At 49.6% G+C, this 21,617-nt stretch overlaps 9 protein-coding genes across 9 annotated transcripts; 5 read left to right on the top strand and 4 right to left on the bottom strand.

Moving 5' to 3' along the window:
* Positions 1–673: 673 nt before the first annotated feature.
* Positions 674–5,440, bottom strand: NFIA_050530 (putative GTPase activating protein (Tsc2); the record flags this gene model as incomplete). The annotated part of the gene is made up of 1 exon (XM_001257604.1): positions 674–5,440. One exon carries the CDS (start codon positions 5,438–5,440, stop codon positions 674–676), a length of 4,767 nt encoding a protein of 1,588 aa, XP_001257605.1.
* A 772-nt stretch (positions 5,441–6,212) lies between these two features.
* On the top strand, positions 6,213–9,538 carry NFIA_050540 (putative chromosome segregation protein Cse1; the record flags this gene model as incomplete). The annotated part of the gene is made up of 8 exons (XM_001257605.1): positions 6,213–6,282; positions 6,350–6,660; positions 6,718–6,888; positions 6,972–8,296; positions 8,350–8,432; positions 8,496–8,799; positions 8,857–9,036; positions 9,094–9,538. The coding sequence occupies 8 exons, from the start codon at positions 6,213–6,215 to the stop codon at positions 9,536–9,538; spliced, it is 2,889 nt and encodes a 962-aa protein (XP_001257606.1).
* A 326-nt stretch (positions 9,539–9,864) lies between these two features.
* On the bottom strand, positions 9,865–10,565 carry NFIA_050550 (peptide chain release factor family protein; the record flags this gene model as incomplete). Its single annotated transcript, XM_001257606.1, has 2 exons — positions 9,865–10,272; positions 10,347–10,565. The coding sequence occupies 2 exons, from the start codon at positions 10,563–10,565 to the stop codon at positions 9,865–9,867; spliced, it is 627 nt and encodes a 208-aa protein (XP_001257607.1).
* Positions 10,566–12,182: 1,617 nt separating this feature from the next.
* NFIA_050560 (serine palmitoyltransferase small subunit family protein) lies at positions 12,183–12,676 on the top strand (the record flags this gene model as incomplete). Its single annotated transcript, XM_001257607.1, has 2 exons — positions 12,183–12,300; positions 12,432–12,676. 2 exons carry the CDS (start codon positions 12,183–12,185, stop codon positions 12,674–12,676), a joined length of 363 nt encoding a protein of 120 aa, XP_001257608.1.
* A 769-nt stretch (positions 12,677–13,445) lies between these two features.
* NFIA_050570 (uncharacterized protein) lies at positions 13,446–13,854 on the bottom strand (the record flags this gene model as incomplete). Its single annotated transcript, XM_001257608.1, has 2 exons — positions 13,446–13,703; positions 13,804–13,854. The coding sequence occupies 2 exons, from the start codon at positions 13,852–13,854 to the stop codon at positions 13,446–13,448; spliced, it is 309 nt and encodes a 102-aa protein (XP_001257609.1).
* A 596-nt stretch (positions 13,855–14,450) lies between these two features.
* Positions 14,451–15,331, top strand: NFIA_050580 (dodecenoyl-CoA isomerase; the record flags this gene model as incomplete). Its single annotated transcript, XM_001257609.1, has 2 exons — positions 14,451–14,641; positions 14,695–15,331. The coding sequence occupies 2 exons, from the start codon at positions 14,451–14,453 to the stop codon at positions 15,329–15,331; spliced, it is 828 nt and encodes a 275-aa protein (XP_001257610.1).
* A 292-nt stretch (positions 15,332–15,623) lies between these two features.
* On the bottom strand, positions 15,624–16,946 carry cdc123 (cell proliferation protein CDC123; the record flags this gene model as incomplete). The annotated part of the gene is made up of 2 exons (XM_001257610.1): positions 15,624–16,752; positions 16,819–16,946. The coding sequence occupies 2 exons, from the start codon at positions 16,944–16,946 to the stop codon at positions 15,624–15,626; spliced, it is 1,257 nt and encodes a 418-aa protein (XP_001257611.1).
* A 316-nt stretch (positions 16,947–17,262) lies between these two features.
* On the top strand, positions 17,263–19,738 carry NFIA_050600 (uncharacterized protein; the record flags this gene model as incomplete). Its single annotated transcript, XM_001257611.1, has 2 exons — positions 17,263–17,405; positions 17,464–19,738. 2 exons carry the CDS (start codon positions 17,263–17,265, stop codon positions 19,736–19,738), a joined length of 2,418 nt encoding a protein of 805 aa, XP_001257612.1.
* A 310-nt stretch (positions 19,739–20,048) lies between these two features.
* NFIA_050610 (CCDC90 family protein) lies at positions 20,049–21,379 on the top strand (the record flags this gene model as incomplete). The annotated part of the gene is made up of 2 exons (XM_001257612.1): positions 20,049–21,153; positions 21,204–21,379. The coding sequence occupies 2 exons, from the start codon at positions 20,049–20,051 to the stop codon at positions 21,377–21,379; spliced, it is 1,281 nt and encodes a 426-aa protein (XP_001257613.1).
* Positions 21,380–21,617: the final 238 nt, after the last annotated feature.

Consider the following 21,617-nt stretch of genomic DNA (forward strand, 5'->3'; position numbering starts at 1 on the left):
CTGGTAAAAGTAGAAATCGTGAAATAGATAAACTATCCGTAGATCTTTCTGAAAGCTTTAATAGTGATTATTAAGTACTGTGGTTTACTGCCATCCCCACTCATCTCCACGAATGCCTTATACATAAATTTTCCTTATCTCCTCATCTTGTGGTGTTCTCTCATCTCGATAATCCAATTCTACGCAATTTGCTGTTTATACCAAGACTATTCTTTCAGTTTCCCAGAAAAAAAGGTAATCTGAAAGATGATATCGTTTACCAGCAATTTCATCACATGAGTTATCTTCTAGATGTGGCATGTGTTCCATCACGTATTCATCTTGTGTAGTAGTCTGCTGCAAGAAGCAAATAATACAGACATAGCCAGGTCAGGTCAGGTCATATACAGACAGGGGAATGAAACAGGTGAAAAAAAGGAATAAACTTTTTTCATGACATTCAGGGGGTATTGGCACAGGTGTAGTGGATCATTAAATAACAAAGAACGTTCTGCATGGAGAGAGTCTTGGAGCCTAGCAATCATCAAGCAGGTAAAGGGCATCACACATTTCATTTTTTCCTTCACTCCTTCCATCAATTTTCAATTCCTCTTCTTCAACCGTTTAATTTTGGATCACCCAAAGCAGGTACGTATTAGTGTGACGGAGATGAGTTGAGACCAATACGAACGCCTTAACGGCCCCATCGAGAAAAGTCCAAGTTCTGCAAAATGTTGGCATCTGCAGCGGCATTCCAATCGGTAGCAAAGTCCGTTTTGACAGGAGTTACTCGCGAAGGCACCTCTTCGGAGAAAATGTTGGGCTTGGTGTTGCGTCGCTGACCCGGGTAGGCACCCTCCGCGGCCTCTGACATCTGCAACTGCGATCCCAGTGCCCGTTCTCTGAGCCGCTTGATCTCGCGAAGGCGATTGCGCCAAGAGGAAACATGCTCGCCTCCTTGACTATTCCATACGAGGGAAAACACGGATGCATTCAACGCAAGGATGCGCACAAAGGCTGCGAGATTCTTTCCAGAAATGACCTTGGCCGTCGATGCGGGCGAGATCTCGGGCAGTCCAGGCTTGCTCATGACCTTCACAGTGTAGGATGTCTGTTCAAAATCATCGAGCGTCGGAGTTGCGGCACCAGATCCAGATGCGATGCGGCACACGGGACTAATGATAATATTGATAAAGTTGAACTGAGACGCAATCGTGTTGAAATTGAATGGAACATTGGACAGATTGAAGATGATATTGACAAAGTCGTTCCCAATATGCCGCTTCTTGTTAATACAAGCCGGGTCTCTATCAAAATCGGTGGGCATCATCGTCGCAACGTGGTACACTATCTCCGTGACTCGGTCTCTCCAAGCATAAGTGAACTCGCCATCCACTTCGGGATGCAATCCCTGGGTGTTGAACTGTGCTCCTCTGATCGGTACCTTTGTTCCCAGACCGGAAAGGAAGTACTCGTAATCAGGGCTTCCAACGGTATTAGAAAGGATCTCCGACTCGGTCGTTTGGCCGTCGTCTATGTAAATGACGCCTATTTTATGGCCATCGACAATGTCATTGCGGTCAAAAATGCTTAGCGCTCTGCGAGTCATGTCGTCGTCAGGAAGCGGGATTGGTTGCATTACAGTGGGTGTAGGAAATGCCGTGGTTGTCAGCTGCAGTAGCACGTGAGAAGGTAGCACAGCAGTGCGCATATCGTCTGAGTGGGCATGCGCATCAGGTGAGGTCGGCACTTGATGAGGAAGCACAGGAGCTGTCCGCTGCTGGTACATCGCATAAGTGGTTCCGGAAGCTTGTCGCTTTGTAATTTGAGTCAAACCAGACACTCCAGCTGTCTCCACGGTGACTATGCTCATGCCGACAACCCACGACTTTTTGGACACGGGTCCATCCGAGGGCGATGGAGGGAACGTTTCATATGGAATAGTCTCGCCCAAATCGGAGAATGCAACTCTCTGCATCAGATCAATAAAGACCTGGCTCTGTTCTTCAACCCTTTCCTGCCCGTGTTCATCCTTGAAAATGAGTCTGCTGGTAATCCAGTTGACATGCTTTGCCCGATCCTGAAGTTTCAAGGACAAAAACCAAAAGACCATGACATGATGAGTCAGAGTGTAGATGTATCTCGACATTCCATCTTGCTGTGATGGATCAGAGGGCTCGCCTGGTGTCACTGCAATCTCTCTGACACCACCAGCAAGCCGTGTCGAGGCCTGGCTGGGCCGATTTGACGAGTCACCGGCCCTCAAGCGATGCTCTCTAGAGGTCTGGAGGAAGCGAATGCAGATACCGAAAACGGTTCGGATCTCTTCCTCGCGCAAATTGACGTAGACATCTGGCAGCCGTGCAAGGAGGGACAGAAACTCGAGAATGTGTACTGCTAGGTTGGACATAGTAATCACTTTTGCCATCTTGTCGAATATGCCATTCAACGATTTCGTCACAGAAAGTGGAATTTCATGGCAACACACAGAAAGCGCATGTACACATCTGCGAGATGTATCACCCCAAGATCCTATGATGCCCATCATAAAGGCGCGTACAAGCTCATCTTCCTCGCTCTTGGCGAAGACCTCGTGATAACCGACCAATACGGAGAGGCAATCGAAAATATAGCCAGCCACGTCCGTTTTCTTGACACCCGTGGATGCTGGGGGCTCTCGAAACGATTCGTTCTTGACTTGATCACACATTACGCTGCGTAGTAGTTTGATTTGAGGAACTGCGTTGCGGAAAAGGCCTCGGTTGCTAAGCTGCGGAGCCAGATGCGTCAGCACGTAGCTATAGATTTCCCAATTCTTTTCTCGGAGGAGCAGCGTTATGACTGTCTCCAGCCACATGTTGGCCTTCAACGCGACTTTTTGAGTAGGCTCGTATTCAGACTGAGGCGACAGGTCGGGGGTCGTGTAAGCGTACACGTAAGGACTCGAATCAGCCGGTGGATTCTCGGGTAGAACTTGTGATGAGGCGAACGTCCAGACTGGGGGTGTTAAGACCGATGAACGGGAATGAGCTGCAGTGTTCCGACCAGCGGATCTGGATAAGATGTTTGCAAGTGATTCCCTGCTTATAGACTGCCTTCCTTGAGCAGTCAATCGCAAGTTCTCCTCACTTGTACCATGATCTCCAACTGCGCTTTCAGAAGTCTGTGATCTAGCGCTGTTATCAACACCACTTCGCCCCGAAGCGTCCACCAAAAAATCGTTCTCAGACATCGATGTTATTACAACAGCGCCAGATGAATCACATCGGAGTCTGAACAATAACCGCAGAACATTCAGACGGCAATCTGCAGGTCGTTCAAGGGATTGCGCAATGTTGAGAAGCTTCTCGAACACTGTAATCGCTTTGCTGGCTGACATATTGAGCGATCTAAGGAATATTCTGACAAGTCCAGCGGTACAAACGCTTGAGAGAGACAATTCCAGCGATTGATGATGAGAGCTAGCAGGATGTAGGGCGGGCGCCAATTCCGTAGATGAGCGACGTTGAGGCGAAGGTGCATCGGAAGCCGGGGGACTGAAAAGCTCGGGATTGTCGAGATCCTTGTTCATGGGTGAACTCAAAGTATCTACCAGGACTTTGAAGGTAGCGTTGTCGGTAACAAGGATGGACGTATCAACGATAAAAGATACTAGTGATTCTAGGAACAAGATGTCATCTTCCTCGCTAAACTTTTCAAGCATGAGGTGGAGCAACCCCTCTCCCTCGAAAAGAACTAACGCATCGTAGGTCGAGAACGCCTCCTTCAGGAGATCCAAGGCTGAAATTCGGATATCAGATGGCTTGTCGCGAGACCGGATGAAGCAGCGAATCAATCTCTGACAATGGTTGACCCAGTCTGACTTAGAAGGGAGGCAAAGATTTTCGGATCTCGTCGTGTTGATGACGAGCTCAGCCTGCGACGGCTCAGTATGCTCACACAGGTTCATCAGGAACCGTGTAGCTTCCAATTTTTGCTCTCTGCTCAAACGGTCCCAGAGGGATTCGACTGTGGCCGCGATTTGAACAGCGTTGGCGAGGATATTCGATTTTGCGTCTTCAGACGTGCTGGTTTTTGAGAGGGGCGACTGCGAACTAGAAATTGAGGCGGCGCGCTCTTCACGTTCACCAACAGCTCTGAGGGAACATGAGTTGAGAACCCTCACGAACCCCGACCAGCTGCTTTCCAAAGCCACGTGAGCGAAATCGCCATCCAAAATGTTCAAACACAACTCCAGCACATCTGCTTCTAAGCGACTATCATCTTTACGAATCACCACCTCGAGACAATCCATTAGATGCTCGAAGTGAAGCTGCGGTATGCCATCGTGACCATGAGCGCGAATCAAATCTGTGAAAACGTATACTGTACCGCGCAAAACGTTGATATTGCGACTCTCTTCCCCAGATGACTCCATCAGGAATGAATCAAGGGTGTTGACCATTTCTGTCTGCCACCTTGACTTTGCAAGGTTTCTGACGGCTCTCGAGGTAGGCCCAGATAAGGACTTCACGGAAGCATGAATACTGCACAGAACCTCTAGCATAGGAACAAAACTCCCGTCCGGAACGTCTGCATAGAGTATGACGGCATCGAATACTGCTAGCGAGTTTTTGATGTCGGCGGCAACGCTCGTCTTTTTGCAAATCATGAAAATCTGATCGAGCAACGACTCAACCTCTTCAGCGCTAGGACGCTTCCGTTGCAGCGTGATCAAATCAACAGCGAACTGCAACAAATCATCTAATGCAGTTTCATCATAGCCAAGTCCGTTCACTTTGCCAACCTTGGCTTTACGAGCTTTCAGTCGGGCCGACGAGATGAGCTCGTACAGTGGGACAGCGCATGACGAAAGGATGGGAAGGATAGACGATGAGGTGAAGTCCAACTTTCTGCCGTGATCCGAAAGCGATATCAACGATTGCACACGTGCTGGTATTACATCCGGCTCTGACGAGCATGAAATCGCTTCAAAAACGATGCGCCGACCTGAAGGCGATAGATCCTGACGGGCTGCAACAGCCTCTATCAACATTGACCCACTTCGTCGGGCGTCCGGCGAGTCCGGATTATGGATGAGGTAGGAACCAGCCTCCCATAGCGCAACGGATTGGTCTGAAGTGAACCACTGCAGGGATCTGGAGACATGCTCCGCCTCGTCGATGGCATGAGCTAGGTTTTGTGACTGTGATAGATTCCTGAGAGATGTTTCGAAATCCGGGGCACCGGGAGTGTCCGAGGAACTGGAAACAACGCTACCACGATGCATTGATTCGAATCCGAGAACGAGGAAATTGTTCCTCCGCCCATCCGTCGTATGCGACAAGGAATGACTGCTGTCCTGCAGCGAAAGTGGGGGTTGCGATCTGGAACGGGCGACCCCTAGCGTTTTGAAGACGTCCACAAGGCTTGCAGCGGTACTTTTATAAGGAGACGGTAACGGAACTTCATCGGGAGACATGCGTCCTCAAGGACGGGAGGTATATACAAGGTCTAAGTCGAGAGGATATATCTAGGACACCGACTGATCAGCATTGACGGAGCTATGATAATGTTTCATGCAATACATGGGGTTCGCTTTGTTTGCAATAGCTCAAAGCCGTGCCATAGGAGATCCACATACCCTTCCTAAGGAGTTCTAAGTCAGGTGTTCACAACATCAGGAGGCTGAAAGGTAATACAAAGCTTCATCCAGATATGACAGCTCTAGTGGCAATGATGGATGTCTCAAAAGACAAGCTGACTCTTTAAAATAGACGAGAACACTATTTCTTCTCCAAGTTCAAATGAGACACCAGCGACGGAACAAAGAGACACCCCTGAACAGACGTTGTTTGAGCACAGCCGGAAGCAAATGATAACAGGTTCCCATTCAAGCAAAAGTGTGCCAAGACACCTTTCCCCTCAAAAGGATCGATGATGAACATGCTCTGGCGGAGATGGAAAAGGTTAATCCGTTCTATCACCTGATGGGCAGAAACACCCCGCCATCAGTGCTGACCGCCTTGTAAATTCCCAAAGCAACCAAAGCAACCGCTAAACAAACTGCCTTATATGAACTAAGCTCTGACAGCTTTGAGAAGGGCATTTTTTTGTACAGACAGGCTGAAGGAATCTCCCGCCCGCACCAAACTACTCAGACTTTTTCTTCTGTCAAATTGCTTCTCTTTGAAAAATTGTCGGGCCTGTTTTCTACGTGAATTCTAGCATAATTACACCCCGCTTCTAGAAAAATGGCTGCGGATCTCGGAGCTGTTGCCCAGCTCCTTGAAGCAAGCTTGGACCCAAGGCAAAACAAACAAGGTATGGGAAATTAGGCTTGTCTGGCTTGTATGTCTATTTTGCGATGGATTGTCTGATGTTTTTGCAGCTGAGGCTACTCTTCGCCAGGAGGAACAGAAACCCGGCTTTTCTTTGCAGCTCCTCCAGATCACGGCATCTACTTCCTACCCCTACAACACCCGCCTCGCCAGTGCTCTATGCTTCAAGAATTTTATTAAGCGAAACTGGACCGATGAGGATGGAAACTACAAACTCCAGCTGGACGAGGTCGCGACAATCAAGCGGGAGCTGATCAGCTTGATGATTTCTGTTCCGGCAGGTATCCAGTCTCAGTTAGGTGAAGCTGTCAGTGTGATTGCCGATAGTGACTTCTGGGAGCGATGGGACACCCTTGTGGATGTGAGTAGTATAAACAGTTACTTTTGGTCGCCCTGTAGTTGTACTGACTCTTCCTAGGATCTTGTTTCAAGACTCCAGCCAAAGAACCCCGCCGCCAATATCGGGGTACTGCAAGTCGCACATTCAATCTTCAAAAGATGGAGGCCCTTGTTCCAGTCAAATGAGCTGTATACAGAGATCAATCACGTCCTGAACAAATTTGGAAACCCATTTCTAGCTCTCTTCGAGGTAAAGCTTCTCTTCTGATCGCTCACTCGGCAATTACCATCGTTGCCCCATAAGCACCCGACCATTATGCTGACTCTGATTAGGGCTTGGATTCATTCCTCGAGGAGAACAAGTCGAACAAGGAAAATCTCATCCAGGGGTTTACGCAATTCAATCTGATGGTGAAATTGCTGTTCGACCTCTCTTGCCATGATCTTCCTCCTATGTTTGAGGAAAACCTCTCAGGGATAGCTTCGCTCTTGCTTAAATATTTGACATATGACAACGCCTTGCTTCACACAGACGACGACACTGAGGCCGGCCAATTAGAATTCGTGCGGGCTGGGATTTTCGAGGCTCTGACCCTGTATGTGCAGAAGTACATGGACGTATTCAGCTCCCATGTCGGTCAATTTGTGCAGAGCTCGTGGAGCTTCCTAACGACGATTGGCCAAGAAACAAAATATGACATTCTGGTCAGCAAAGCGCTTCAGTTTTTGACTTCAGTTGCGGGTATGCCGGAACATGCCTCGGTCTTCCAGGCAGAAGAGACCCTTGGCCAAATCGTTGAGAAAGTGGTCCTACCAAACGTGAGTCTGCGTGAGTCAGATGAGGAGCTTTTCGAAGATGAGCCTATTGAATTTATCCGGCGGGATCTTGAAGGATCGGATAGCGAAACAAGGCGGCGGGCTGCCACAGACTTCTTGAGACGGCTGGCAGAGCAATTCGAGGGGCCAGTTACTAAGGTCGTTCTCAGATACAGCGACCACTATCTCGCTGAATATGCGAAGAGCCCTGCCACGAATTGGAAGGCCAAGGACACTGCGGTTTATCTGTTCTCTGCAATTGCGGCCAAGGGAGTTCCCACAGCAAGCCACGGTGTCACTGCGACCAACCCCCTTGTCAGCATCACCGACTTCTTCCAAAAGAACCTCGCTGCAGACCTGGTTGTCGATGAAAGTGCCCACCCTATCCTCAAGGTGGATGCAATCAAGTACCTTTACCTCTTCCGCAGTATCATCACGAAAGACCAGTGGCAAGAAGTTCTTCCTTTGCTGGTTAAGCATCTCGGTTCTCCGAACTTTGTTGTCTATACTTATGCAGCTATCGCTGTCGAGAGAGTGCTTTACCTTGCAGACAGCCAAGGTCAACCGATTATTGCTCCCGCCACTGTCACTCCTCTAGCGAAAGATCTTTTGCAGCACATTTTCTCATTGATCCAGAAGGACCCTGCCCCTGAGAAGGTGCAGGAGAATGAGTTTTTGATGAGATGTGCCATGAGAGTCCTGATTGTCATCAAAGAAGACGTGGTCTCATATACAGACATTGTTCTTCAACATCTCATTAACATCACTGATGTTATCAGCAAAAATCCAAGCAACCCCCGCTTCTATTATTTCCACTTCGAAGCTATGGGCGCATTCATTAGGTATGGGGATCATTCTTCGCTCATTTCTCGATTTGGAGTGCTGACACACCCAGATTCGCTGCACCGGCCAATTCTGAGAAGCTCGAACAAGCGCTCTACCCACCTTTCGCGAATATCCTTCAAGGCGACGTTCAAGGTATGGTGCAATTAGAAAGGAACAGGAGGTTGGGGACATGTTTAAGTGCTAACGTTTGTGCAGAATTCATGCCATACGTCTTCCAGCTCTTTGCGGCTCTTTTGGAGGCCAACCCTTCGGGATCCCTGCCCAACTACTACCAGAACCTCATCGCTCCCATCCTCATGCCTGTTATGTGGGAGTCGAAGGGCAACATTCCTGCCCTTGTCCGTCTACTTTCTTCTATTATCCCTCGTGGCTCTCAGTTCATCTTGGAAAACCAGCAACTAGTCCCAATCCTTGGTATCTTTCAAAAATTGCTTTCCACCAAAGCCAATGAAGGCTTTGGATTCGACCTTTTGGAGAGTGTCGTTGCAAACTTCCCACCGTAAGTGGATAATGGGACGATCGATTTTGCCTATTATATACTGACCCCTTCTTCTAGCACGGCACTGGAGCAGTACTTCGTGTCTATCATGCAGGTCATCCTCACTCGTCTTCAAAACTCCAAGACCGAGCATCTCACTCTCAGATTTGTCCGCTTCTATCACTTCATCTCCGCTCATGACGACAAGGGCTATAGTGCGGATTACTTTATCCAGGTCACAGATAAAGTCCAAGCAGAGTATGTCGAGATGAATCTGTGTATTGCGGATCTTTAGCATGTACTGACGAACAACAGCCTTTTCACCCCCATCTACCTCAACATCATTCTCCCTGAAACACAGAAACTCGCACGTCCATTGGACCGCAAGACTGCCGTGCTGTCTTTCACAAAGACCCTTGCGAACTCAGAAGCGTTTGCAAACAGATACAAGAAGGGATGGGGCTTCACATGTGAGGCTTTACTGAAGTTGTTGGAGCTTCCCCCTCTTCCGGCCAGCAAGGATGACATCATTGCCGAACATGACGTTGAGGATATGGCTTTCGGAGTGGGTTTCACAGCGCTGAACACCGTGCGACCACAAACCAGGGACCCATGGCCCGACACGGGCGCTGATCTCAAGGCTTGGGTTGGCAGATACTTGAAGGAGGCCGACAAGAAACATAATGGACGGGTCTCTGCATGCGTACAAGAGCGCCTGGGAGCCGAGGCGCGGACAGTGTTGAGCAGCTACATTGCATGAGCGGTAGCAGACGATGTGCATAGTCTGCATTCGACGCCGAGTCGACAAGAAAAGTGACAACTAACACATTCATGCCTTTTATGATAATTTTCCCAGATAATTCTTAGAGTTTCCAGCTTGTCTCATGTACTTGTGCATAGAGTACACAAAATATTGGAACTTACATAGGAGACGTTCTATTCATCCTTAAAACTGTCTGTTATGTCCATTAGATGGGTGCAAGCCCTGACTGGCAGTAGCACAATGAGATGAAGCGTAGACTGGCTATTCCGCAGCTAGACGGAGCCCCGTCGTGACGCTTCGAGAGAAATACAGCAGACGACGGATCATCCGAGCTGCTTCTGTTCCGCGGCGTGATTATCAGAAGTTTCCTCGGTGGTAGAATCTTTAGCACCCCCGCGAGAGACATGCGGCGCTCCTTGGTCCCCAGGACCGTCTCCCGTATCATCTTCTAGGTCGACCTCGTCTCCGTCCTCATGCTCCTCATTTTGAGCCCCCTTCTCTAACTCCCGATACTTCCGCCGAGTCTTCTTCATCTTGCTCGCCTTCTTCTTGCGTGCGCGCTCCGCCCGGATGGCATTCCGGCTCGCATCGCCCTTTAGCAACTCCTCGACTTTATCAGCGAGGATCTGCCGAGCAATTTTCTCATTCTGGGACCGGGAGCGCGTGGCTTGGGATTTCACCACTATGCCGGTGGGTTTGTGGATGAGCTGGACGGCGGAGTTGGTTTTGTTCTGTTGAGGTTGTTAGCGAGCGGGGATGGCATCATAGGAGCGATGATTGATGATTAATGGTGAAGGTAGCGTACGATCTTCTGGCCTCCTGGGCCGGTGCCCTTGAGGTAGGATACCGTTAAGTCGGCATCGTCGATTTTGAGTCGCGGAGGGAGCTGTTTTGCGGAGAGGGACGAGGCGAGGGTGAAGGAGCGGCGGAGTGAGGGCGGTGGGTGGATGGCTTTGGGTAAGAGGGAGGTCCTTAGGATGGATAGGCTTTGCTGGAGCGTTGTCGCTGTTGCGGGGTGTGGCATTGTTTCATTTTGTCTGTCTTGTGAGGTTGGTTTGATAGGTAGGTTAGGTCGACCGGGCGGTCGGTGCTGGATGTGTCTAAGACACTACGCATATCTCTCGGTCTATTATTGCTATCGGGCTACCTTTTGTCGATAGCAATACCTTGAAACATGACATGAGCTCCTTTTAGAGTGTCTCTATACTGCAGAGTAATAGACTTCTTTCTCACTGCCTTGTAACTAAATCTGGTAAGTTTAGCAGAGACTGTCTGATCAGTATAAAAGATTACTTGGTGGGGAGTCTTTATTATGGTTACGGTATGAAAATTGGAGCTGGTTCTACATCATAGAATCACGATGACGAGACCTTAGCAAAATACCGATGATATTGACGTGCGTCTTCGCTGGGGATGCTTTAAATGCCAAGCAGAGGCTGACGTACGCTCTTACTCGGGTTCTCGGTCCCTCCGTAGGAGAGGTAGGTAGACAGTTAGTTCCATAAAGATTGATATTATAGAAACTCGGATCTTCCGCGATAATGCACGCCCCTGCATAACTATGTTGACAAATCTGACATATCTGTCATGCTCTGCGGTTATCTAGTTGATGTTCTAGACACTTAGGTTGTCCATATTAATCCAATCAGTATGGAATGGTAGTACCGGGAATTTGATGTCTATTCTTGTCTTCCAGTCACAATGGTAGCAGATATCTGGCTAGTACGCAGTAGTAGCTGGAGTTTTGGACCCTGAAGTGGAACCAAGTGGCTTAGGTCTCTTCCGCGTAGTTATCGAAACGTCTTGACTCGGTGTGAGAAAACATCCTTGTTCAAGTGAAAATCTGAACTAAGTACCTATTATTGTCTCAGATGTTCTTTCGAAATATCTAGATTAATCCGTATAATCGTACTTCGTAGTCGTACTCGTATGACTCGACCAAGTAAGGTTGGTGGTCCTTTGTTATGCGTCAAACCTATCTCTCCACATGTTGATCTTCGCCCAGTCAACAATTGTCCCCGCACAGCTTGTTCTGTAAATTCCTCAGGCTGTTGATCTCCTCGATCAGCACTTGTCTACTACACCGAAAGGGTTGATCACTATTCTCAAATCTTGACACCTGTCAGTTATCCTTATCTGCCGAATCAAGGTCCTTGACCAATTGAGTGATCTCCACATTTTACTTGAATGAATCTCGCCACTTCAAAGTAGCCCCTGAGTGTGAAAAGTTGTCAACCCTGGGTTTAAGAAACCTCAAGGTACCGCTACGCTGGTAATTTCCACTATTTGCTCCACAGTCAGATAGACCGACCGCTGACTACTTTCCCAATCAGACCAGACCAGGAGATCATGGAAACCTAGTCAATTCTATCCTGAGCTTCTCGACAAGCAATTCTGTTCTTTTGAAATTCTTGCTCCTTACACTCGAACGACCTAAGCAATTATCGCCTCTTTGCAGCGCCAAGTCCTCCAACACAAAATCTCCGCACAAGTGTGACCACTAAGGGGTACACACAGGGAAAGGGAAAAAAGACACCGTTCATCTATAATAAGAAGGATAAATATCACCCTTCAGTCGTTGACCCAGTTGTCTATTCGCATTCAATTGTTCAGAGTCCATCAAGTCAAATCGGTGTCAACCATGGCTCCTCTTCTCTGGATAACAACTGCCTTGGTTCGGTGGTTTCGCCTGAAGGTCTATCAATATGAGGTGACTTTCGCCATATATATGCTCACCCCTACCGAAAAATTCATCTTTAGTATGTTGTCTGCCTTTGCCCTGGATGATTGACCTTGCTGGCTATCTTTTGTCCAATTGACTTCAGTGTTGAGGACGCCTCTGAAGCGTTTCCGTTGTCTGCAATTGCTAAGAACCATTGTTTCTTGACAGACACACTACTCCTTACCCTCATCACTATGATCGTCACCGGCGTCTACGTCTACCTCCCCGACCATCTCAGATCCATCTACGGCCATCTCTATTACTACTGGGCGGGTGAACGCCCGTTCATCTCGACGGGCCTGCCTTCCATCAGTGCGGTATTCCGCGATAATAGCACCAAAACCCTAGAGATGGTATATGACACGGTCAAAGATGCCGCCGCAACAGCCACTGGTCCAATCGCTGAATTGTGACCATCTCTCCTTCTTGTGCGATCACGATTACATACTACCGTTATCCTGACCTCAAGTCGATTCACATACACTTCTCAGTGCTGCCTTCTCTTGTCCTCCTAGATGAGACGAGCATGTCGCAGCTTCCTATTCTTAGCATTCTTGTTATCGGTCTTTTGCATACAAAGGCGTTGTGAAGGGACTCTTCTTTTCCTATTCATTCGAACAAATAACCAGAAGCAGGCGGGCGCATACCCGAGGAGTTCTTCTTGCCCTTCTGTGTATCCTTTTAACTGTTATGTTTATTGAAAACCAGCCTTTTCTTGCCAGGCAGAAATGACATGATACCCAATTGGCACGATTTTCGATTACCCGTGTATTTTTGCCCAACAAGGAGACGCTTGGTCTGTCAGCAGAGAAGGCGAAGATGCTATGACGTCCAATCCAATGCAGTAAACGCAAAGGCAGTCTCGTATAGCAAACCAGGTAAGCTGGTAGACTCAGCCAATTAATCAGATAAACTTTATTGCATAGAAACAAGACAAAACTCCTAATATGCCCAGAGAAGAGTGTTATACAAAATGGCAATCATACATCGTACATGTGTCACTGTCACTCTGGCCATTATGCCATGCCACATGTCCGGCCATTCTGAACCCCGCAGAACGCCCTTATGCTTTTTCTTCCCTTCCATTTTCCAGCTTAGCAGCCTCCAGCGTATAAGACCCAAATGTCCTCGTCGGGATAATCAAATCTCACACGTGGTATATATCATCCCCTCAGACGAATTTCACTCTGCATTCTCAGCCTGCGCAGCTACTTGCACCTGTGCCTGTGCCTCCATCGCCTCCCGCTGCAACCGTCGCTCACGCCGGACCGCATCTACCGTCCTCATCCGAGCCAGCTCCCGGTCAATCTCTTCCTTCTCGAGTGGAATCTTGTGCGATTGCTCGGCGGTGGGCCAGAAACCAGGTACGCTGAATCGCTCGTCGAGGTTTGTGCCGAAGTAGTACATCCAGCCGATGGGGAAGATGACATACATGCCGAACTATGGAGACGGGTTAGTGGGGGATTGGTTCAGTGGGAGATAGAGGGGGGGGGGGGGGGGGTTCTTTGCGGAAGCGAACGCGAGGGATATGGGGATGTACCTTGAAGACTTCGAGGTTGCCCCCTTGTAATCTGCGCAGAATGGCTGACATTGTGAGTTGATGTGATGGAATGGGGTTCTATTGCAGAAGTGTATGCTCCGGAGAGGCGGTCTTCGATAGAGGAAGTGAATTGTATGCTCTGTTTCCGGTATTGCAAGATCTCTTTTTCTTTGCTAATTGCTAATTCGACGAGCAGTCACACATGCGGCGTTCTTCTCGTGCATTGGACTTGATATCAGAGTCCGCGGACTTCCATCGGCCCACCAGTGTCACGGAACTTTTGGTGAGAGGCAGAGTAGCGGCTCCTGCAAACAGGACAAACAAGGCCACGTGCCAGTCACCTGACCTGTAATGTATCTGCCAGCGAGCCTCGGCTGGCAGCTCGGATGGTCGGCCTCCCCGCAATAATGAGAGTCGGTTCGGTGCTTCTGCTCCAGTGCCGTGAGGAATGAGGACGTGAGGATAGCCCGGATCCTGAGGGACCTAGGTATTTGGTATTTATCTGGAACGTCGCTGGTCGATCTCCTGTCCCCGCTTGTTGACATTAAGTATTCCCGTTGTCCACATATCTGGGTCTCCTAATTTCTGCAAGACCGGACTGCTTCGTTGGATTTTACCTCTGCAACGCCTTTTTTTCGTATTTCAAAATGGCGGCCGAAGATCTTATCACTCTCACATACCTGGATCGCATTGCAATCATCACATTCAATCGCCCCGAGAAGCTGAACGCCCTCAATGCAGACCTCTACTATCTGCTCGGTGAGCGGTTACGGGAAATTGAGAAGCGAGATGACATCTTCATCACCATCCTGACAGGAACTGGTCGTTACTTCTCCGCGTAAGCATTATACCTTCTTCTTCAGCTGCTCCTCCACCACTAACTCCCTTTAGCGGAGCAGACGTGAACTCCACCCGGCCAGGCGGCGGCCTGAACAGCGACTCCCGGCGAGAGATCACCCGTACCTTCGTCGTCAACAACCTCGACCTCACCCGCACCGTTTACAACCACCCCAAGATCCTCGTCGCCGCACTCAATGGCCCAGCCGTGGGTCTCTCCGCAGCCCTCGTCGCCTTCGCCGACTTCATCTACGCCGCCCCGCACACCTTCCTCCTGACCCCATTTTCCTCCCTCGGACTCGTCACCGAGGGCGGCGCCTCCCGCGCCTTCGTAGAGCGCCTGGGCATCTCCAAGGCCAACGAGGCGCTCATCATGAGCAAGCGGATCACCTGCGAGGAGCTGGTGGCCACCGGCTTCGTGAACAAGGTCATCTCCGCACCGTCCGGTAAATCCGATGACTCGGAGGGCTTCCTTAAGAAGGTTCTCGAGGAGGTCGACGATCGTCTGGGCACGCATCTGAACCAGTCGAGTCTGCTCAAGATCAAAGAGCTCATTCGTCGTCCGGAGCGGGAGCTGCTTGACCGTCAGAATACGTATGAGGTGTTTGCCGGCATGGAGCGGTTCGTGAAGGGGTATCCCCAGGAGGAATTCCACAAGTTGGCCTCGGGTGAGAAGAGGCATAAGCTGTAGACGCTGGGTTTTGCATGTAGATATGGCATAGCATTGTTCCTTGGACAAACGTGATTTATTGCCAAGGATACGGATTTCGACAGTTACCTCTGAGGAATCCTACGAAATAGTGGAATTATGAAACACGGAAATCTTGCCCTAACCAGCAATCATTTCTTTAAACTGAAACGCTATCTTATACATATAACTCTTCCCTGCTTTATCAGTTCTACAACGCCGTCCGTCCAAATGCCCCGTGAACCAAGAAGCTTCTCTATCGAAAGTCGTAGTAGCAAACAGCAAATGAATGTAGCTATCGTCCATCGTCACTGTCCGTATCCTCCTGCGTCTGCTTGGCTAGAATGTCCTGCCATTTACCCAAAAACTCACTCATGCCACCTGGCCCAGAAAGAGACGCATCAACAACCTCTCTGGGCAACTTGTGCGCGGAGTACTGAGGCGTACTGAAAGAATATGCCTCCGGGTCGTCACGCTTCACGAGACGGAATTCCGGGAGGAACGGCAAGTCGTCTCCATCGTCTGCGCTTCCAACATCTTCTTCTTCTGACTCGCAATCCTCATCTCCATTTACCTCCACCACTGTGGGGTTTGCTCCGTTGAGAGACAGTCGAACAAAGCTTTCCTCGGGGCCATCGGCGTCCTCTTCCTTTATTCCGATAGGATCCTTCATCTGCAGGATTTCCAGCCAACTGAACAAAAGCGGGTCGGTTCTGTCTGCCCAGGGGTTGATGTCGATAAGCCACACACGCTGGTGCGGCTCAGGGATATACACGTCAAAGACGAAGTTGGGGTCTGGGAATGTGTCCTTGAGCTTCTCGTCGAAGAAAGCCTGGATGCGTGATCGAAGGGTATCCCGCAGCGAGAAGAGGAAGTCGAAATGATTCTGGTCACGCTGACACATGCACAAAAGCACGCGGTTACGGACAAAGCAACGGAATTCAAGAGAGGGGTTGAAGTTGACGTATTTGCGGAGGACGAGGTGGTAAGGGATATCGGGCTGGGTGGCAGGCGCCTCGGACGAATCGTCTGTATCGGGCACGCAACCGTCAAATGGATGCTCCAAGTCGTGTGTGATGAAGTCGCTGCTCTTCAGGAGGAGGTATATATCATTTGGTGTTCGGCATTGAAGATCGTTCGTCGCCGACATCCACACGGCATCCTTTGGCGCACTCCAGTTCAGCTTTGGTGTTACTTTACCGCCAAACTCTGAGATGGTTGACTTGATCTGGGAGTGAATTTCTTGCCATTCAACCGATGGATCTGACTCCTCGTCTGCACCATCATCGGAGAATGTGTCTAGGTCATCATCGCCCTGTGGCCGTGTGGTCTCTGGTGGTAGAACGATTCCGTCGGCGCGGAGGTAGGATACGAATGAAGGCGTCAAAGGTATAGCACGAGATTTAGGGGTGAGTGTGCGGTATCTAGTCCACAACGCTGCTGGTTAACTTCATGAGCTTTCAGACGTTTGAGAAGCATGAGGAGCATACCGAGGTTGCCAGTGATGATAAGAGCAATGAAGGATGTGAGAGTAAGTGACTGGGGGAAAGGGCAGCCTCTGCGGCTGCGCCGCTGAAGACTCAGCCGGAGACCGTGTATCAGGATCTAGAAGCGGCATGATCGCTGTTGATTCGTAAAAGCAAAAGGATCGATAAAGAAATATATGAGGGGCAAAGATCCTCGATTATTTATCCGTATCTATGAGTATTTTAGTGACTCAGCGGGGCCGACCGTCCTTCAAGCAGGTACTTACCATTTGTGGATTAGTCAAATACTCTTTGTCACGTATTGTAAGATTGTAAGATGGAGATGCCACGTGTGGTGCCTGAGGCACCATTGATGATCATTGCTTGCGGCACAGCTAAGCTCTCATCAGCCATTGTCTTTCCGTGTTGTTGGCAGTTTCTCGTCCAGCATCCTGTGCGCCCGTCAATATGGCGTCGGCCGGTCCGGATCCGCAAAGCCTCAAGTCATGGCAGGATGCCTTCCAGTACCCAATTCCCACCGTTCGCCATCTGGAACAGGAGCTCCGTCGGGACATCGCGAGCAACAAGGAGAGGCTCCGGGCTCTGGTAGGGTGAGTGTTCAGCAAGACAATTGGGTGGAATTATTGCTGATACTAAATTCGCGTTCAGAACGAGATACCGGGAGCTCGTTGGGACTGCCGAGACAATTGTGGTGATGAACCGCGAGATTCAGGAGGTGGATTCGACTTTGGCCGATATTGGACGAAGATGCAACCCACGATTGATCGAGAGGACGCATGCGCACATGAATCAAATAAAGGATGATGCTCAGGATAAGGGTAAGAAGCTTGCGCTCTCGGGCTTTGCAGTTCAGGGAATTGATTCAAGTGCAGAAACAGAGCGACGAGCACTGGGGGCTCAGCTTTCACTTCTCCACCGCTGCACACAGGCGATTGCATATCTACTGAGAAAGCGCGGTTCCACACTGCTGATGGCGAAACTACTGGTGCTTTCTCGACTGCTTCACAAAACCCTTTCACAGCAGAAGAGCATCCCGCCATTTCTGGACAATTTGCGCAACCAGTTAGCGTCCCTTCGACGGACACTCCTGAAGAGAATCGACAAGCGGCTCGCGTCCGCAAAGTCCACCGTTGACGATACAATCGAGTCATTGGCCGCTTATTGCCTAGCGACAAGCTCCTCATCAGACGATGCTATTCGCCATTTTCACCACGTTCGCCTGGATGTCATTGGAAACCTGCTGGGACTTGATGAGTCGTCAGGCGAGAATGTTCCGAACGCTCTACAGCTCTACATCCAAACTCTGCAAATGTCGAAGGCTCTTCTTTCTCGTCGATTGTCAGATGTGCTCAATAAGTTGAAAGCGAGACCTATCTTGGCCGATCTTGACATCCTCAGTCTCGATGAACTGAGTGTTGACGTGCTGGGACGTTGGGTAGCTGCAGACGTCAAGAATTTCACTCCCTGGATCAAACTAAGTGAGCTGTCGAAACCAGAAGCCGAAAAGACAATCAAACAGTGGTCAAGGCAAGCATTCGACGCTTTCGTCAAAGGCTGCAGGCACACCTTGACAGACTGGTATAGTTTCTCTGAATTACTTGCTCTTCGTCGCAAAACTTTGGAATTATGGCTCAGCTCCTGGGGCTCAACACCTACTCATTCGCCCATGAACATCCTAAAAGGCATTCAATCTGCTTTCAATGAGCGGCTCAGCCAAATATTATCAGATCAGGCCAAAGAGTTGGAGCAATTCGGCCGAGCTGTCTCTTCTGTGGTCACAAATTGGGACACCAACGAACACGTTGAGACTCTCTCCCTTTGGGATGACGAACTAATCGACCTTGACTTCTCAGATGGTGCGGCCGTATTCAAACAAACAATCGCAGATAGATTGCTTGGCCGCGACGCAGACGTATCCGCAGTGTTAGCAAAGTACGAAACCTGGCTTGCGGCCATTGACAAGTCCAAGGAGTATATCAATGAGATGAAACGAGTGCGATGGACCGACATCCTCGAGGAAGGAGAAGAGGAGGATGCAGACATGGATATAACAGCCATATTGAACGACGACGACACTACGTTGCTGAAAGCCGCGCTCCAACAATCTGTCCGAGAGTCGTTCAACCACCTGCAGTCATCCTTCGCCGAGAGTCTCAATTCCTTTGGATCTTCTCATCGAGACAAGAAAGCCGCCTTCCTGCTAAAACTCATTAGACTGGTTAGGAAGGACCTGCCCGTTGACTTCATTTCCAGCGATTTCTCCTTTTCCAAAGAAATCGTCCCTCAGCTGCAAGAAATCCTTACCGCACGGGTAGTCACACTTACAGAGCCCTCGAATATATGGCCCAAACGCGTCTCCCAAACAAATAAAATATTGCCAGGTCGGAGCCTTTGGGAGGGTGACCCTGAACTTCCGGTCCAGCCTTCACCAGCAATCTTCAAGTTCCTCCGACGTCTTGTAGACACGATGGATGCCTACGGCTTAGGGCTTTGGGACGTGTCTACCACTCAAGCGCTGAAGGAAGGATTGCGAAAAGTGCTTTGGGCCACCGCTGCAGCTACTCTTGAGAAGGCTTCGGAGTCGGTAAACGATCAAGAAGAAAGCGCAGCATCGAAAGAAGCTCAAACATTCGAGAATGGAGACAATGATAAAATCGAGCAGTCGGAAGCCGATGTTGCGATCGGAGCGCAGAACACCGACGATTACAAGATCCAGCTCTACTTCGATCTAGTCTACTTGAGGAATGCTTTGTCGACCACAGAGCCGGCTCAGGACCCTTTCTCAGACGCTGTAGAAAGCCTCTCCAGCAGTCTGAACTGGAATCCGAAGACGGTCAAAGTCCTTGAGCAACGAGCTCATGATTATTGGAAACGGACGCATCTGTTGTTTGGGCTTCTGGCAGTGGGGATAGAGCAATCATGACCCGCATCAAACCAAACATTTTGTATATATCATCTGTTATGCACGTACATAACCATAACTTTCGCAAGGACTGAGTTCAATCCATTTTCTAATTTATTATTAAACTACCTTGACCAACTGGCAACGCCCTAAATAGTCATTATTATTTCGCGGCTTCTTCACCGCCCACGTCACGTTCCGACCCGCAAACAACTTCGCCGCGGGAAAGCTAGAATGCCTTCTTGCCAACTTCCTACCTGTCTACGCAACCCACGACGGCTTCAATACATATGTTCTCGGATGATCTGGCGGTAGCTCCGACTCTTCCATCATGGCTTCCCCACGGTTCCCGTTTCTGTATCCGCATTTGATGCGCGCGATTAGAACATGCGAACTGTCCACCTACCGCACCATTCGGAGTCCGTCACATGGTCGTGCGTTCCACGCCGGTCGATATCGCGCTCAGGAAGCATATCACCGGCGCTATGGGCCCGCTGCTGAGGCCAACTTGCCTCCTCCGTCGAAACCCAAGGAAGAGTTCTCCAAAGAGCAAGAGTCGAAAACGCCAGCGGCGAAGGACGGTAATCACAAACTTGAGCAATCGCGGTCACAAGATGGTACCAAGGGAAACGTTCTGGACGCTTCACATAAGGAGGATGACGACCCAAAAGCAGCGCAGTCTCATGAGAGCCAGTCTCCGAATGACTCGCAGACGCAGGAGGAGTCCGAGCCCGACCTTGACGCCCCTGATATCCATGAAGTCTCCCCAGTTCCCACCGAACGTCCAAGCCAAGATCGGCATAAACCTAATTCCCTCAACGATAATCCACTCGAAGGTGTTCTCCATATGCCTTCACCTTCGTCGCCCTTAACCCCTACAGAAACATCTCCTTCCGCTACTAAACCGCACCTGGCTCCTGCCCCGTATGTCCATCACTTCGATACCTACTCCCTCGTCTGCGACTTATCAAAAGGCGGCTTTACGGAAGCGCAATCCATCACCATCATGAAGGCTATACGGACTATTTTGCACAACAATCTGGACATTGCCAGACAAAGCCTGACTTCTAAATCCGATGTCGAGAACGAGACCTATCTGTTCAAAGCGGCCTGTTCGGAGCTCCAGTCGTCCCTCCAGACAGCCCGAAATTCCGAAATGCAGAGGCAGCGTGCGTCCAGAGCACAATTAGAACACGAGGCGGATATTCTCTCCCAGCGCCTGAACCAGGAGCTTGCGGGATTGAAAGACGACATTAAGGGAATGTTCAACGACCACAAGATGACGACTCGAGAACAGCAACGGAGCATTGATACATCGGTTCAGGAACTTAATTATAAAATTACTGTTTCCTTGAACAGCGACGGCAAAAGTGAAATTGAAGGTCTCCGGTGGATTCTGACCAGGAGGGCTGCCATGGCTGTTGCTACGAGTGCCTGTAGGTCGTGCCCTTTTGCTCCTTGCAGACCTGACCTAACCTACATTTAGTCATGATTATTATTTTCCTCAAGTACTACTCTGTGCGCAAAGCGCAGGAAGCCGCTGAGAAGAAGAAAGAAGCCCCCGCTAAAGAAACCACCGAGAAGAGAGTAGTTCAAGAAGCCGCCCCACCGCCGACGCTACCAGCTGTCCCGGAGATCATTATCAGCGAGTCTCTCGGCTGATGGCAATGCAAGCGTTGTTCTACCGCGCTCCGGTCGCTCCTTGACTTAATTGTTCTACCAATTTTTTGTGATTTTTTCATTCACCCCTTCATACTAGACTTCCATTTCGCTGTATTTTCTTTTCTTTGTGCTTGACACCTGGTCGTTGGTCCTTGCGCGGACTCGTTACAGCACCACTTCGATACCCTGGGGATATTATAGACGCTTGAGCAGATAGACGGATGGATACCGAGTCATT

Source organism: Aspergillus fischeri, genomic scaffold (assembly GCF_000149645.3).
Source record: "Aspergillus fischeri NRRL 181 1099437636266 genomic scaffold, whole genome shotgun sequence".
NCBI lineage: Eukaryota > Fungi > Ascomycota > Eurotiomycetes > Eurotiales > Aspergillaceae > Aspergillus > Aspergillus fischeri.